At 41.4% G+C, this 18,558-nt stretch overlaps 1 protein-coding gene across 2 annotated transcripts in view; it reads left to right on the top strand.

The window, feature by feature from the left end:
• Window positions 1-18,558, top strand: part of GABRB3 (gamma-aminobutyric acid type A receptor subunit beta3) — a 200,441-nt gene that overhangs the window by 72,122 nt on the left and 109,761 nt on the right. The window contains exons 2-4 of one of the 2 annotated variants that reach the window (XM_042041124.1): window positions 3,311-3,358; window positions 10,458-10,549; window positions 10,700-10,767. In XM_042041124.1, the coding sequence (XP_041897058.1) occupies window positions 3,311-3,358; window positions 10,458-10,549; window positions 10,700-10,767 (208 nt within the window). Of the gene's footprint in view, window positions 1-3,310; window positions 3,359-10,090; window positions 10,287-10,457; window positions 10,550-10,699; window positions 10,768-18,558 lie in introns of those variants that run through there. The other variant, XM_042041134.1, reaches the window with a different exon arrangement.

Here is an 18,558-nt window from a genome sequence, read left to right as displayed (position 1 = left end):
GAGTTTCTTTCAGTCTTTGGACTTGCTTTTGCTGTCCTCATTGATAATTAAAGTAGTACCTGGTAACTGGCTCAGACTTACACATCTAATCTCTAATGCTTACATCAGCAAGCAGGAATCCCAACCAGAGGCATTCTGAGTCATGGTATTATCCAGAAACTGTGGGGTCTTTAAAAAAACACACAAAGTTCTAAGTTTGCAGTTCAGGGAAGTCCTAACATTTCAGCATAGGTTGCTCATAGCATGTTTTTCTGTATATATTGAGTAGGCCTTCAAGAGAGCTGGAGAGGAAAAAGGGGGAAAAGATTAGCTACTATTTCTGTTACTTTAATAATCCTAAATGCAAAACATTAGCTCTTTCTAGCAACAAAAACTCCACCAGCAGCAATACTGAAACCATATGCCCTCCATTTGATTTACCATCAACAACTGCCTGGCTGCACACAGAGCCTCTCTGCTTAATAGTGGCTCTAGGCAAGTGCATGTATAATATTCAAAGCAGTTTTGTTCTTTCATTAAAGTTGTGATAAGGATGCAAAGCATTTTAATGGGAATAATCAATTATATAATGATATTCATATACAACAAAGTCCTTTTAATATAAGTACTTTTAATGTGCTGCTTTTGTCACGGGGGAATTACTTTTGTAATACTTTCAGAAGCATGTCTTCTATTGGTGACAGGCAGACAGAGCCATGCTAGGGGACTCCTGAACTCCATTTGCTCCTCATTCACAAGAAAGCATTTTTCAGTGCAGAGATCACATGATTTTACTACTCTGCTGAAGAAGACAATTTCAGCATTAAGATGTGTCTACATTTTTGCAAGAGAAGAAAAAAATGGAGTGCATGATCAGTCTGAATAAAACCTGACTGTGAAACTTCAACACTTAAAAGATTACATTTGACTCTTTCCTGTTACATTTGCTTAATGGTTTTCCTGATCTCCCTTTGCTGTTATAATCTCTCTACCAATAAGGAAACTAGAGTCAGTTCTATCCTGCCATTGTCATTTTTGATGACAGTTGTCAAAAGTTATAAACACAGGGTGGCCACACATGACATTTTGCACGGTTCTTAAAATTTTTACAAATCTACTAACTAAAGAAGACTCTTATTATATTCAAATTTCTTTTTATCTTATGATTATGGATATATTTAGATAATGAGATAGAAACCAGATACTTATTCCATCTATACTGTAGATTTTCATTTCGAAGTAGTACCCTCTTCCACCCATAGCTAATTTGCTGTAAGTCACATGCCAGTTGTCATGGTTACAGGTTGAGCTGTGTCTGTCTCCCAGGTGTCACTGGCTGTTTGGGAGCATAGTCCTAAAGGATGATGAAGGCTGAGCATGCTCCCTGACTCTCTGTATCCAGCCTCTGCAAATGCAGAGTGGTTGCTCCAGTACCTTGCAGCAGGTTGCAATGTGCACTTTAGAAAAGAGCCCAACCATCTTCTTGTGTCAGCATTGACCATGTCACTCTACCAATATGAGATCCCTAACTATAATCAGGAGTTATATTTGGGTCAGTGTTCAGGCTTCAGATGCTACTTCTCTGCTCTTCCTCCTCTTCTCTTTCCTTTGCCGAGCTCAAGAAATTACCCGATGGGGGTCACGGAGGAAAAGACAGCTAAGAATTGTGGAGAATAAACGAAACTGTACTTGAGAATATCAATCAAACCCCAACAGAGCATGCCCAGGTGTGGCTGTAGGCAGACAATACTATGATCTTTAAATCCAGAGCAACGTGGTTTGTGAATCTTGATGCCAGAACAATCAAAAGAACATAAGATATTGTGAAATTGGGAGTAGGATTAATCTGCAGACTAGACATAGGTGTCTACCCAAGACCCGGGTGTTCCCATTATGTCAACAGAGATCTAGTCAACTCTGTTAATGTAGCCTTTGTATAGAAAGCTGGGGATCCTTCTCTAGGGTGGAACCTGACCTGAGAGTTTCAGCCCAGGTCCCATACACAAGCATTCTGAGCCACTGGAATTCTCCAAGGTGTTCCCCTGGAACTTCAATTAACTCTCCAGTAGAGTGTGGGTTTCATGTAGGTCCTGTGTGGTAACTGACAACTCTATGCAGTGTCTCAGGTAACTCAGGGCACCTTAAATGGACGAGATGTTGCAGATCCAAGCTGAGCCCAGCCCAGCACTACCAGTTGTGTTTTACACACTGGCTATTTCAAGGAGATCTAAGACATGAGAGAGGCCCCACATCTCCTCACCCAATGCCCAAGAGAGTTGAGTATTCACAAAATTCATCTGTTAATATCCCTTAGCCAGTGCATATTTAATGTGAAAGGCATAACCACTCCAGGAACAGGGACCAAACCCAAACTTTTCCCATGTAAGTGGACCTTAATGCATCCAAACTCAGGGTCATTTACCCCATGCTTTTAGTTGCTTCTCTTTAACTTCTCTAAGCAGACAGGTAAAGTAATGCAGAGAGACATAAATCAGATTTTAAGATACAAATCAATACTTATTATGGAGTGCCTCTTAGATTCATCACGCTTTCTCAGAAACTACTTAGCTAAAACTTATATTTTATTGCTGATCCCAGCAAAGCCAACACATTTCAGACAACATTTCTTGCTCTACCTCAAATCAGTAGCACTATTTCCGAAGAGTACTTTTTTCTCACATGTTCAGAAACAGTCCAACAAAAAAGTTCAGACAAAAACCATCTTTTTCCTACTTAAAGAATGCAAAATGCATTCTGCAAAGTCACATGGATTTCAGTTGAAAAAGCTTAAAAATAGAGACTCCAGCTTCAAATTTTCAATATGTCTTTTTTTTAATATGAACCTCAATGTTTAATCACACATAAAAGTATTCAAAATATCAGAGGTAAATTATTTACTCACATTGCATACATTGCATTAGACTTCAATGTATACTTTTAGTTTTATTTATTAAAAAATAATGAAATAACTGAGTGGGATAATGTTCATCTGGATCAATTGGAAAGCATTGCTGAAAATTATTCACATAGCTCTATCAAAAACATATCTTTTCATTGTGTTTTTCACAGAAGCAGTTACTATTTTTTTCTTTATTCATTTCTTGGCAACAGAGTCATGGATCTATAATTAAAAACCCACTTAGGCAATTTCCAAAGGATTATTACAATCTTGTCATGTGAGGGGTTGAACAAGTCAATTTCTAGGTTATTTTATTCCCTGTTTCTAGATTCTACAATGGTGGTCTGAAAATGTTTAGGGCCATCAATGAGAGGGGTTTTTGGCAATGGACACATGGCACAAAATTAATATTCTCTTTTTCTCTCTTTTTAGGAATGCAGTTGAAGAAAACAAAAAATTATATGCAATTTATGACACAAGGTGAGTTACTAAAAGTACTTTAAGAGTGTGATTATCTGTAATAGAATTTATATCCTTCAAAATATTAAAAATCATTATTAACATTTTTTTCCTGAGCCGCAAAATAATCTTTAAGGCAAAATGAAAAATATTTTAACCCATCATACACAATTCCGTATATACCTAATAATGTTTCCCCTTTAAATATAGTGATTTCCCCTCTGTGTACAGTACATATGACAAAGAAATACAGTTGCACAAGCAGCCTAATTTATGAGTTATTTCACAGATGGAATATGGCCCACGATCCTGATCTGTGTATTATGAGCTTAACTGTGTCTGCTTCTGATGCCAATGTTTGGGGAATAAGAGCAAAGGGCTAGCTGGCACAGCCTTGGGAAAAGAGGATGCATTTAGAGAGACCAGCAGAGCGCTGTGTCTTGGCAGGAGAAGGCTGCGGATGCAGCCTCTGTATAAACACACCTCCGCATTCTGAAGCCTTTCCTTTCCCCTCATCCTTCATGAATTTGTTCCTGTTAAGGGCATTCCTCAGCATAAGCAAAAAAGGATTTGTTTTCTTCTCAAAGGATAAGAGCAAGACATACTTCAGATTTTCACTACCTATAGCTTTTTCTTTGTTACCTTGGAGTTTCACTTCCACAACTGTGTCTAGAAAATGAAATAATTTCACTTCACTTCCTTCTCATTGCTTATGCTGTTTCATGTGGAAGTGTTTGCATTCCCTCCCCTTGGTGTTTTTTTTCTTCATCTTTCCTCTTTTCCTCTGTTAAAATTCAAAGGGACATTTGGATGGAAATGCCAGGAACCAATCTCTTTTGTTTTAGCTAGTCCTAATACAGATGCATCAGTTAGGACCCTGACTTGGTCTTCCTTTAAATATACATAATATTAAATATAAGCAATTCAAAGAACTCATGCTTGTCTTCTTCACTCTGTATAATCTCCTGCAAAAGGAGGCTGGGATCTTAACTTGGAATTCTGGCTGTTGTTAGCAAAAAATTGCATAAACAATAATTATATCAAATGAGATTCATAAAGGTATTAATAAATATGAAGACATAAATATATGGGCTACAACCTTCTGGTTTTAATTAACCTTAAAGAAAAAAAGGTAACTGCTGCATACTGGTTTTTTAAGAATAATGTGCTCCTGACAAAGGGATTTAGATGAATCCACTCAAGTAGAAACTTAACAAAGAAGTCCTATATAAAATAGCACTTCCTCAACTACAGTTACAGTAAAAAAAAAAATGTTGTAACTCAGTTACTTGTCTGTTTTTCTCAAAAGACTCTATTTTCATCAAGACAGAGACTTAAAAGAATAGTATTTCTAATGCGCCACAGGCTTCTCTAATGTATTTGTGTTATTTCAGTGCATAATCATTAATCTTCATGATGAAAAAATGTGAGCTATAAAGAGCCATGATTATTTCTTCCTCTGCCAAACTGTCAATGGATTCTTATTTTGATGTGTCTGACTCACTATGTGCATAATCCAGAGGTTTTGCCGCATAAGGAATGGAATGATGCAGGAATACACTTTTAAATTCATTCAGATAATTCAAATTTTTATTCTATTTTCTTGAATATGAAGAAAAAATACCCATCTGAAATTTAAACAACAGTTCAAGACAATTTGGATCATGCCTCTTATTAAAGGCAAATTTCCCCCATTATTCATACAGATTAATAACTTATTCTTTATGTGGCCCACTGAAACATTCAGATCTCCACTACATCAGAACTGTTGGCATAACACCATTAATATTTCTGTATAATTAAATGTAGACCAGCAAATTATGCAACCAAAGCAAATGGATTCATGCAATGCTGCTTTCAATCTGCCTGACAGAAATGGGGACAATGAGTATAAACTCACTGTCAGTTAAATAAACTGTTGAGTATTACCCAACATCAGAAAATATTACTATGGTTTCTGATAAATATATATAGTAAATGAACATAATCTTGTTTTCCTCACATAGTATGTCCAACAAACACTGCTCATTATCTGAACAGGCAAAACACAGTGTAAAAAACTGCCAAAGTGCAGAGTATTCCCTAAGCCTAATGCTTCCCAGCATCCTCCTGTCACTCTAAAGCTCTGCTCCTGCTGAGATACTGCAGGACAGAAAATAAGAAAGTTGAGCTTTCTGAAGGAAATACTAATTTCTATTGTATGGTATTTTGACAAAAATGATCCTCAACTTGTGATTTCATAAAGTGAAAAAGAAGTCAGATTTAGCAAAAAGAAAAACAAAAAAAAAAGAGTTGAAAATTTTCTTGTGGATTTTTTCCCAGCCAGTTTTATTAATTACACCTTCTCAGCAGGTTAAACCAGCAGGCTAATAAAATTGCTGCAAGGCAGAGTAGGTAAGCAGCAGCATGGGTCTCAGCCTAGTAAGATTAATGTCCTGTGTTCCTCAGAAGGCAACATTTCAGCTGTAGCAACAATTCTGCCCACTTTCTTTTAGTTTCAGTCTCTCTTTTGTATCTCTGAACCCTTTGTGATTGCAGTTTGCTTCAGGATAAGACTGGATCTTTGTCAGAATCAGTTAAATGACAGACAAGCCAGAAAGGAAAATGAAAAATAAAATATTTGATAAATGATTCTGATCTCAATGTGTAAGTGGAGTTAAGTTCACTTTGTCAGGTAAATCCCCAGTACCACTTTCCAGCACAGGAGTTCAGTGGTGTATTGCATGGTGTGATCAAATACTTCTTCCCTGATTCCCAAGCCAGGCATTCTCCTACAATCTGGTGACTGATAGTGGTAGTACTGCAAATGCATTAGTTGTGAGCAGATCTCTCCTCTTCTCTAGCCTTCGTGTCATTGCCTCCTCTTCTGTATCTCCATTAGTACTGAAAATGATGAAGGAAACTGGAATTTGTTCCAAAATTTTGAGTTTCTTCTCATTCTAATCCCACTGCCTTCAACCATTTCTGTCCTTTGACAGGGGCTGAGTGTGCTCTGTTCCAGCTCCTTCTGAAATAAGATGATGGATGCATCTACATAGCATTTTACTGCAGACCAGGATTGTGCTTGCAACATGAATCATTTGATCATTCCCACTTACTGTGCTTTGGTTCATGTCTCAGAGCAGTCTCAGAATACATGAACACAACTCCTCTCAAACTGAGTTGAAAAATGCACCCCAGCAGCACATTGCTTTAACTGCTAATGAGCATTTACTTTAGAGGACCAGATTTCTCAACTTTCCCTAATGGGATTTAAAAAAAAATCAAACACAAAACAAATGAGTATGGCATGGATATCAGATCCTCAGCAAGAGTTTTGCTCTAGAGATCAGCCCCTGTATCTGCTAACCCAGAGTTCGTTGATGAATCCATTATAATCCAATTTACCCAAGGACTTTTTTCACATGTAGGCTTGGCAGTTGTATTCTTCCACACATATTTGCATTGGACCAAGGACAGTCCTTTTGCTCCTTCACACATAACGCTTGCCTTTGCAGTTTAGACTTATCCATTGTTCAAGTGGCCTTTACAATATTGGCAGTGCTGAGGAAGTAAAGAACATACACTGTGCTTACCTTATTGAACAAAATTTGATCAGGAGCATAGATCTTAACTGTCCAGTGGCCCAGAGGCTGTAACATTCACCAAAGTTGTAGAAAATGTGATGAATTTTAGTCCCTGAGCTACAATGTTCAAAGTCTCGTATTTTACAGGGATAGTTTTACTGGGACAGAAAGACTGTACATTGAAAAAAGAGAAAGAGTGAGAATGAGCAATTATGAAGACACCCAAAAGGAGGAGAGAATTGGGTTCTGTTCCTTATACCACTGAACATTGATTTATTTTATCCAGTAATTAATGAGTCGCTAGATTATTTACGAAATAACAGTACTTCCCAGGCAACAGCCAAACCACTAGGCCACAGAGTTATGTTAACTCCTTCCCTCTCCCTTACTTAACTATTTGCTGAAAAGTGGAACATTGCAAAAAACAAAGGTTTACCCTGAGGTCCTGCAGTCTGGGCTTATCTCAGGAGATATATCCTTGGGATTTTCTTGGATGGACAATCTACAAGTTGTGATTGGATGCTTTGTTTTGCTTTAGTGAATAAAAGTGCCCAGACTCCTTCCAGCCATTCCTTGAGATAACCTGCTTGCCTTTTGAAAGGAGATGTTTCGGAGTCTAATTCCAGAAGCAAAGTCAGGGCGGTGAATTTTGAGGGAGGACAAGGAGTCTATTTCTGTGCCCATTTTTTCCTTATTGGCCACATTAAATAGCTTCCCAAAAGTCTGGGCTTCCACTATGTCCTTGAATACTCTGCCCAGTGCAGGTCTTGGGTGGGTCTTACCCCCAGTCCATTGCCACAGAAGCTTTGTTCTGAGCCTTTTCTCCAGACAAAACCCACAGTGCTACTTTCACTGCAAATGCCATGTCACAGAGAAGTCGAGGTGATTTTTACCTTTCATGAAATTCATTGATTGGTTATAACTTTTAGCATCCTTTGGTTATTACTAAGCCTAATTGAATCCAGAGTCCCAAGGAACAAATGCTCCATAACCCACTAAATACTTCCTTGTTCCATCAGTTCCAGCCTAGATTATCTTTATGCTGCTCCCAAGTAAATGGAAATGGCTGCTCTGTAAGATCAAGAAGACAAATACTTAAATGAAGTGTGATAAAATATGACAGACTCTACAGCACTGTTGATTCATTCCTACCTCAGATGTGTTTCCAAAGTACCAGGATAGCACATTAATCAGAAATATTGTTCTCTAACTTTTTTTATTTCTGTTATAAAACTGACAATCTATTTAAGAAAAGTTATTAGTGCTTAAATGTGCTTTTAAACCACGTTAAATTCTTCATGAGAAATATTTTCTTTGGTGTTAATACTTTCTTTCAGAATTTAGGGGGACAGAATTGAATTGGTACCCTTCCCTAAATTCACTTCCTCTGAAGTCTTTGAAAAAACTGGTCTTCAATACTGCCCATTCATAGCATGAAAAAACCATTAGGACCCAGAGCCTTAAAATTACTTACATAGTTACTTATTATTTGACTTTTCATTTTTGAGCCCTTGAGTTATGTATGCTTCGTGCCACAATTCTCAGGCTTTCATCATAAGCCTAATAAGGTTTTTAAATGAAAGCTAAGATTTTTCCTTACTTTATAATCATAGTAATTATGGTACTATTAAAAACCCAAATATTAACATGAAATCACAAGATTTGGCAACACTCAGTTTCTCTACATTTTTTTGCATTGCCTATAGAGTTTAATATTATTTTTAAAACTGAGCCTGCTCCTTCTTTTATTTGAATCTTTATTAATAACTGCAAAAGCAACAAGGTCAGAACAATAGATTGCATTTGTCTTTCTTTTCAAGAATTTGTTGAGGACAGAGGAAAAGCCACCCATGTTTTCTCACCTGTACGTAACACCACAACATTACTCAATGTCCACCCTTTTCATAGCAGTTTCTCAAAGGGAAGAGAATATGTGGAAGGAAAAACAGGTGGTAAGAGAAAAAGTGCAAAAGAAAGACATAGCTGCTCTCCCTTGGCTACTGAAATGTTGTGCTTTGTCATGGACCAGTGGCTGCTGCTTGCAATGCAACGAGAATCAGAAGCTGGCCAAGGGCATGTTTGTATGTTCATAGAGCATGGTGAAGAGCTCCAGCGGTGAGGAGCTGCCTCTGGAACCAAAACCAATATAGCTAAGTCAGCATTCTGTTTCCACGCCAACTAGTCCTGCTGAAAGAACTAATTAACCTGGAAGAAGATTAAAAATAGTAACAACTGTGCTGCCTTCACCCAACCAATGTTTTATACAAAGTTAACAACATCCAGAAGCTGACAGGGGACAACTCTCGCCTTACATCTCTTTGATACCAGTGCCGTTTGCCTTCATTACTGTCCCGTATGACAAGCGTGCCTACACGCGTTTTGAACCCAGTGGAGATTTGCCTGGCAAAGCATGTCCATCTTGGTCAGTGCTGGTGGCACCCTCGCAGGAACGGCTGAAGGGACCCTCAGGCCTGTCAGCTGTACATGCACACCTCATCCCTGGCCATGGCAGGGACGCATTCAGGCCCTTGCAGGTCACGGCAGGGTTCCCAGGCCAGCTCCTTCTCCCGCCCCAGCGGCTCGCTCCGGGCATCGCTCCCAGGATGGGCCACGGGGCAGGTGGGCAGAGTACCCCAAAACAGAGAGGCAGGCCGAGGGGCAGGGGAGGACAGAAGCACGGCGTCGGGCAGCCGCCTCTCATCCGGCTCCGGGGGGGACCCTGCGGGCTGCCCTGCCCCCGCAGTCCCGCTCCTACCTCGGGGAGATGGACCCGGCTGCGGGGAGAACCCGCGGGGGCTGCCGGCGAGCATCGCCGCCTCCAGGCAGGTACCGCGGGGCCGGTGCCGTGCCAAGGTCGGGCGTGCTTCGAGGCGGTGCCCGGGGAGCCACCGCCCCTCGCTGCCGGCCCCGGCCCCGCCAGCCCCGCTCCCCCGGCGCCCCAACTCGGGCTTTCTGCCGGGGGACGGCGGCGCCCTCCCTCCGTCCCCTCCCCTCCCCTCCCGGCTGGCGGGAAGGCGGCGGGCGGAGGGGAGGCGGCTGGCCGGGCTCCGGCGGAGGGCAGCTTCCTCCGGGGCTCGGCGGCGTCCGGCCGCGGGGCGGGCGCAGCCGGGTGCGCGGGCGGCTCCCGCGGGCCGGGTGGTGGTGCTGGGGCAGGGAGTGGGGGGCCGGGGGGGGGGGGGGGCGGGCGTGGTGGGGGGAGAACGGGGACTGTCGCCTCCGCCTCTTCCTCAGCGGCAGCCGGGGCAGCCGGATCGCGGCGGCGGCTGCTGCTGCTGCTGCGCGAAGGGAGCGTGGAGCGGAGGGATGTGGGGCTTTGGGGGAGTCAGGATCTTCGGGATCTTCTCTGCTCCCGTCCTGGTGGCCGTGGTCTGCTGCGCCCAGAGGTAGGTGCCAGTGTGCCCCGGCGGCCGCGCGGGATGCGTTTTCCAGGGGAACAAGCTGATGCGCTCCCCCCCGCCCTCCCCCTCCGGTCCCGCTCCCGCTGTCGCCCCTGGCCCTTCGCACCCCGGCTTCTGCCCCTCCCGCCCGACACCCCCGTCTCTCTCTCCCCACAGTGTGAACGATCCCGGCAACATGTCCTTCGTGAAAGAAACTGTGGATAAATTGTTGAAGGGCTACGACATCCGCCTCCGGCCGGATTTCGGAGGTGAGTCGCCCTACCCGGGCTTGCCGCCTGGAGATTTCCCCCCCCAGCTGGCCCCGGCGCTGCCGCCTCTCCCGCACGGCGGGTCCGGCCACCGCGCCCCCGCTGCTGCGGCACCTCTCGCTGCCTGGTAAAGGTCTGGTCTGCTCGCAGGTCCGCCCGTCTGCGTGGGGATGAACATCGACATCGCCAGCATCGACATGGTTTCCGAAGTCAACATGGTGAGTAGCGGGCGAGCCCGGCCGGCGCCGGGGCTGTGGCGCGGGTCACGGCCGCCCGTTCCCCATCCCTCCTTTCTCACGAAGTCGCTGCTGCCTCGGCGGACGGCGGCGGGGCTGCGCGGGGCTCCGAGCGCTGCCCTCTTCGCTTGAAAACTTTATTTCCCTGGAGACGCGCTTTCCTCCTTCCCCCCTTTTTCCCTCTCACTGCCGGCGGCCGCCTCCGCGAGTGTGCCGGGCCGCCGGTTTGCACCAGCCCTCCCTTCTCCTTCCCCTGTCCCCCCGGGCGACCGGAGCTCGCCGGGGCTCCGCCGGCGGCCTCGCAGCCGGCGAGATGCGGGGCGGGCTGGCGGCGGCCGGCGGGCTTCCCGGGCCGGCGATGGAGGGCCGCGGCTGTCGGCATCTCCCTGCTTCTTGCACGATTCAGGGGAAGAAAACCGAACAGCCCAGCTTGTCTGTGGGTAAACTCTGACATGTGCGAGTGCTTTAAGGCTTGTTGAGCACCCAGAGCCGGCGCGGTTGTGAATGGACTTGGGAGGAATTGTAGTCTAGTCTTGCCTCGGAAAGTGATGCTGTGCGGGGCTGTCGGGTTCACCGATGGACAGGGAGGTGTTTAGTGCCTTTCTGCGTTTTGGTCCTCTCGTCTGTACACTTTGATGATTCGAGGTTAGAAGCTATAATTTCTGTTTCTTGGCCTAATCCTAAATCTGGGGTGGATTTTTCATGATCCTGAGCAAGTTACTCCTTCTCTCTGCGTCTCAGCTTTTTTTTCCTTGTATTCTTCCTTTCGCAAACCACGTGTAGAAAGACCAGCCCACTCTGCAATGCTGTAGTTACATTTGTAGCATTAAAAGTAATATTTACACATTTGGAAGCTGAGCTCTCTTGTAGTACCTATAACGCTCACACTGCGCTACCTCTCCTTCAATGAACTGTTGCAAGCTGGTGTATCTCGGCTTGATACATGATCCCTGTATTTTTATTAATCCTGCCACTACTTTCACACCCTCTGCTTGAAATTCTGAGAGAGAAACTTTTTCTCTACTTCTCATCTTTTAAAAAATGCTTTTGACAGAGATACAGTTACCTGTTTGCAGTTAAAAGTGTCACCAATGCCAGCCTTTCTACTCGTTCAGGCGGGAAAAAAATGAGATAGTTCTTACTTACAAGAGTTTGTCTTAGGCTTCATGCAGATTCAGGCAACTGCAGCGATGCCTCATGTATTTGACAGGCTTTTCTGTACCTGTAGGATTGCTTCTCAAGTAAAAAAATGGGAGCTGAATGAAAGCTTCTCTCTGAAGAGCAATTGAAAAGTCTGACTTCACTATCCCCACTGCCACCTTCCCCACCTCTGGATATGTTCCAGTCTTAGGGAAGCATTACATGACTCATTAAATTAATATATAACACTGTGTATGTGAAGTGCCAGAGAGGCAATAAATACCAGAAAAAGGCATACTGAGATTGGAAAGAAAATGAGGGAATGTATGCTGCTTTTTGTGCTTATTCTTTTTTCTTCCCAGCTGCAGGAAAGCCTGTTAGGTTTAAATAACAACTTGTCCAACCCACTATAGCAGGGGTATAAGGAAAAGTAAGTAATTAAACTGCTTCTTGTGCTAGGCTGGGTAATCACATCCTCAGTGATACGGGAGCTCCTCAAGAAGATGGGTGCCATCCCCTTCCCCTAAACAGTGTGTCAGTGTACTACCAGTTGCTTAAGTTTCTAGCTGCCCCAGGAGTCGGTACCCACTCTTGCCTATTAGCTGCCAGAGTAGCTGTAGAGAAGTGTTTTTTTCTGTGCCCCATCGTGGGGCAATGCAAAGTCTTAAAAAATCAATACAGATCTTGCAACAGAAACAAATGATGTGTTTCTGAAGAAAGTTGCTAAAGTACTTTTGTTACAAAAACTGTTCTAGTTTACTTCAGCAAAAATGAGCAGGAAGGGTTTCTGGTTGGTGAACACCTTACTACAACCAGAGTTTCTGCTGAGTTTGTCTCACCTCCCTGGAAAAGAAGTCATTGACTAAGCACAGCTATATTCACGTACTGCCTGAGTTGGTTACTTCTACTTGTTTTAAGTAACTATACTGGTCTGCAAGGATTCTTGAGTACGTATCAATGAACAGTGAATAAAGATGAACAGAAGGAGCTTTTCAAGATTACTCAAGTATTTATTTTAAGTAGTAATTTGGATGGGAAAAAAAAGACACTGTTAGTCTGAAGACCTGAGGCACAGCTGTTGAACTTCATGCTGGTTGCCAACTAAACTTTTAAACTTTGACATATTCTTTCATTTAATTCCCAGCAGTTTTTGGGAGTGTTGACCTTTAGCCTCATCAACTATTGAAATATCTTACAAGAATTTCTCTGTGTGAACTGTGGTAGTATGGACATTAATTCCTTTGAGTTAAATCTAGACATTGGTATAACATTGTATAAATTAGCTTGTTAAAATTTATCTCTGTATTAAAAATAAAATAGCCAGAGATTTAACATTCTTCAATTTTATGGATATAAATAAAATGTCATTACAGCAAGTTTTATTATGCTACCTTATAGGCAGCCTGTAAGGTAGCTTTCAGTGAAATGATAACAATTCTTTGTAACAGGAATTACAGCTTGTATCATGCTCTTTTCTATTCATAACCAAACTGTAGGTTTATATATAATATATTCCTCTATGAATCTTTATTTGCTAGTTATTTATTAAGCTTTCCATAATTTAAAAAATTTATTTGTGTGGTTTTAGTCTTTCTGTTGAAAATCACTAAAAGTCCTTTGCCCTATACATTGACTACCTGTAGCTATATTTTAGAATAGACTTACTGAATAGCCATGCACATCTTGGATTACATGGAATGATTAACATTTTTCTTTATTTTTGATGCTGAAATGCTAATCTGGATCAGGAGGACAGATGCAAGTATCACGATTGCAGACCATCAAATTGTTTTACTGAAAAGTTATAAATAAGCAGCTTCTATTTGATTTCATAACATCTTGAAAATATTGATTAGCATTATTGAAATTGTAAACATGTATGATATAAAAATCACATGCTTTGATATTTACACTTTAAGTTACATAAATATGGTAGCAAGGAGGAATTAATGAAGTTGCAAATAAGAAGTGCATTGCTCAGGGAAGGGCTGCAGTCTGTTAATGACCTGTACATATAGCTGTATCTGTATCTCAGTGTGCTTTACTCCCCTGCTTAACCTGTACATTCTTTCCCATAATTATTTGCCTATTTCACAAATTATATGTGTAGATGGATACTTAAGCACCTACCTGTTTTTGTGCCTACCTCCAATAATTTCATTTAAAATCACTGTAAATTGTACCGAAATATAAATCTCTAAACAAAATACTGATCAATAATAACAACAGATGTAATACTGAGAATATACAGTAAGTCATCTTACAAATAAAGAGTATGGAGAATTACTGATGTCAGATTTCAATAATTTAGCTATAAATTTTATCATTTTTTATGGTTCAGGTTGATTCTGTGTTGTTCTTGCTGTGTTTCTAGGTGTTTTGCTTAGATGATGTGAATTGAAAAAGAAATAGTTCTTGTGCTTTTACTAGTTTGTCAGCCTATTTCCAATCAGACAGTGTCCACAATTGGCAATTTTTTTTGTAGTCTGATTCTTCTTCAATGTTTGGTCTGTGAATCAAATGCGGTAGTTCCAGGCATTCAATTTTCAAGCACCTAAATACTTCTGTATTTAGGAAGTTAAATAATCAATGCCTTGAATCTCCAAATAACCCCTCTTTAAAGTCATTATTATAGCTGGAAGACTAAAGTACTGTGCTTTCATTTTACTATAATTTTAGAATGTGCTTCATAGTTTATGGGAAGCAATGCTATAGAGTGGAGAAAACAAGGGGATCAGTGCAAAAATGAACCTTTCTTCTTAGAGATAATGTTTTGCAGACAACAGGAAACATGCTACTGCTCTCTGAAGTGCTGTCTGCATTCTCTTTGTTTATAGAGAGGACTTCAGAGCTGTTCATCAAGGGTTTCTCAAAGGCTCTAATTTTGATAAAATTAAACCAGAAAAACCCGGGAGGCATCATTCGCTATATAGTTGTCCTGCTGTTTTGAGAATACTGTAGTCACAAAATTAGTTTTTAGTCAGATCTTAAAACAGATGAGTTGTTGTTTCTGAAAAAGGTGTCATCTATTCTATGCTGTCACTCTAAAAAAGATGTAATCTGTTCTATGCTAACACTGTAAGTTTTATTTTTACGTATGTGCCTTTATAAAACTGCAAGTATGCATATAGACTTCATTGGGTGCCTGCTGATTTTCAAAGCAATTTTGACATCTTTCTGACAAACTGTGTTTTAGTTGCTGCCCTAAGGTCGACTGAAGCTACTACTCATTGAGACTAAATAGTGTCTATTTTACTTGAGAGTGATACACAAATAATTATTTTTCGGTGAATTAATTCATGCTTCACCTGAAGTACTGAGGGTGCAGAACATCATGCTTCTGTTAATGAGATCTCTCACATCTTGCTTTAGATGTTAAAGAATTTGCTGGATGTGGTTTATGTAAATTGAGATTTACAGCATTAGATGTCTAAGTGAGAGCTGGATTGCTAAACTCCACAAGTGCAGTTAATGGAGATCTAGAACAGAATGTGGATGCTTGGGCAAAGGTGTCTACTGTCATTTTGGTTTCACAGTACCATACTTGCCCTCCAGTTTCCAGTCCAGGTTGGTGCAGGTCTCCTGTGAGTCCTCTGCCCAAGTATTAGCTCCTGAAATTTAAACAACTGAGTCTTGTTCTTGTCAATACAGGTGATGGAGTCAAGAGAGCTGAAAATAAAGAAGGCAATGTAATAATGCTTCTTAGATATTTTAGGTGCCTCAAGGTATCTTGTTTGGACTCCAGCTGCCTCTCTAGAACTGAAGCAAACATGATCCTTTATCCTTTAAACGAGCATAGATCCTTTGCTGTACCTGCCAGCCCTATGCAGGGGTCCTGCATAAGCCAGGCAATCCAAAATGGCACCAGACACCTCTGCTTAGGTAAGTTAATTGTTCCTTAGATGTACAGCCAAAGCTTCTCCTCCAGATTCCCTCTAGAATCAGAAGAAGGTGACAGTCACTAATTTGTAACAGGTATCTTAGGTGTCTGTGTGGTTGTTATTTTTAAAATGGAAGGATTAATCTTTCTGGGAGGTGTCCTTGTTTCCTGAATGGCTATGCAGAGAGCCAAGGCAACTTGGATGGTTTTTGAGTAGGCACAGTGAAATGTAACCTCTGTTTTCTACTGTAAATGGAGCTTATGTTTCCTCCCATAAACAGATACTTTCTAAATACTTTGCAAACACAATCTTGATGTTACCTCCTGCAGGAAATCATAACCTAGTTGTGACATACTTCACTTTGAAGATTCAGATGGAGAAATTAAAGGAGTTTTTCTGATACAATGGTTACATGATCATATTGCAAACACAAGTTTTCTAGCTAGAAGAAGATTCCCGTGTGTAGTGCTTATTACTAGTTCACAAATCACAGGAGTATAAAATAGAATATATAACTTTGTATTCTGATTTTACTTTTATATATTTTATAATTTAATGTATTTAAGGAGAATAGTAGATCATACTATGGCAGAAAGATCACATACATAATTTTGCATGCATGTGTGTATATACACACATGTATGTATTTGATAGATAATATAGAGGGGAAAAAAAGGAAGAAGAAAGAAGTAGTGCCCAAGCAGGGAAGGATCTCCTGAGGCCAGCATACCCCTGCAAAGAGTGCTGTCACTGTGCTGGTGACAAGTCAGTGTCCATCCACTGAGAGGGGCATGGCAACAGGCACTGATTCTAGAGGATAGTCTGTCTCTCAGGTTACCTGCTCTCTAGTTGCCGGCTGGCCACAGGATCATCCAGCCTTGTTTCCTCCATTTTTCTTCCTCAGGACAGCACCCATGAACTCCCCCAGCCTGCCTCACTCTCTCTCTCTCTCTCTCTCCATCTCTGTCATGTTTCATAGTGCTTATTGACAGAGAGAGAGAAGAGTGCTTGTAGCAGATGGCATGATAGGAAAATGACTCCTGTTTGTCCAAGGGAAATGATGACAGGCTTCTGCTTATCTGCAATGGAAAGCAGCTACTCTGAAGGGGAAGGAATACCTGCTTATGCAGAGACAGGGAGGTAGTTAATGTTGCTGGGCGGTGCCAATAAACTATTTAAAAGCCAACTCCAACTGCCAACATTGAATCATCCAGACTTGGATGATGAAATAGATATGATCTGTGATGACATCAATCTGGAATAATTGCAAATAGTCCGTGGACAAAAAATTATGTGTACAAACTAGAGGAATGGCCCTGTAAAAAGAAGGAGCAAGCACGAAGTGCTGCATTATATAAGGAACGATGAATCCATTATTTAAAATGGTAAAGATTTGGCTAAGCAGTAGGACACTAAAAAAGGCCTTACTGGACCAGAATCTAAAGCAAGCGAAAAAGTCACAGGTGCAGTGTAAGTGAAAAAAGACACATCTTACCTTGGGGTACATAAATAGAAGTGTCATTCACAAGACACAGGGTTTGCTTTGTCATTAGTTAAGCCTGAGCAAGAATGCTGTGTCCAGTGTTTCCTCACTTGCTTTTAGGGAGATGGAAAGAAACAGGAGGTGTAAGGAATGGAAAAAAGGTTTCTAATTAATATAATTACAAAACAGGGCATATGTGGTGATGTTGAAGTAAATGGGTTTGTTTAGCAGTGAAAAATAGTATGGGGAGAAGAAATAAAGTTCCCAATATATAGGTGAGAGAATGATGATCAGTTTCTCTGTAGAACCAATTGAATTGAGACCTGAAGAAATTAAGGAAATGAGGGAATTGATTTCAAATTGGTTTTCATCTTGCTACATTTTTTGTAGCATCTCCTTTGTTTCAGGTTTTCAAGAAGAGATTAGATAAATACCTCTTCCAGCGGTGTTGCTCTTGCCTTTGGAGAGGCTGGGCTAGCTGATGCTTTGAGATATTCTCCAGCACTCTGTTTCTGTGGATCTCTGCTCTGATTTAATTATTATTTCTGTCAACACTCACAAGCATGTTTTGGTGTGGTTTCGGATGTTCCTTTGGTATCGTGCTGATGCTGCCAAAGATGGGAAGTTTCCCATAGGTAATTTGTAATAAATGCCAATGCCATAAATACATGCCTTGCCATCTGAGATGTCATTAGTCACCAACACTGTGTATAAGTCTTCACTGTACCTTCATAGTACCTTTGCATCGATTGCACCAGGTGTCACATGTATGTCATTTCAAATATACATAGTAGTCATAGAAAAGTTACTAAACTACAAGGTTGGGACTTCTGTGCATGTGACCAAGATATATTTTTACTTCTGCTGAAAGACTTTTATAATGCCCAGGTAATGAAGAAGTGCACTAATTTAAGGTAACAGGAGTTGAAAATTCTCAGAAGTTTTATGGATTTATACCTACTTTATACCTAGCAATTTTTTCACATTCTCTTGAGGACAGAAAAAAAAAAAGAGATAAAGGAAAGAGAGATATTTATATGAAGATCTTTATTAGTGCACTGAATTCTTATTCAGATAATTTAATGTCTGTAGTGATACAGAAAGCTTAGCAATTTGATAAAGGCACAGCAGGCAATGTCATGCTTGGCAGAAGACAACATACAAACATAGAAACTTCCATGACACATCTGACGCAGAGGTCCACGGAGCCAAATGTCCTGACTCTGCTACTGGCTGGTGGTGGATGCTAGGGGAGGAAAAAAATGAACA

The sequence above is a fragment of the Corvus kubaryi genome, unplaced genomic scaffold (genome assembly GCF_017639235.1).
Source record: "Corvus kubaryi isolate FWS band 111438036 unplaced genomic scaffold, C.kubaryi_AGA036_p1.0 133, whole genome shotgun sequence".
Taxonomy (NCBI): Eukaryota; Metazoa; Chordata; class Aves; order Passeriformes; family Corvidae; genus Corvus; species Corvus kubaryi.
Note: the sequence above shows the minus strand (reverse complement) of the source record. Positions and strands in the feature narration are given on the sequence as shown.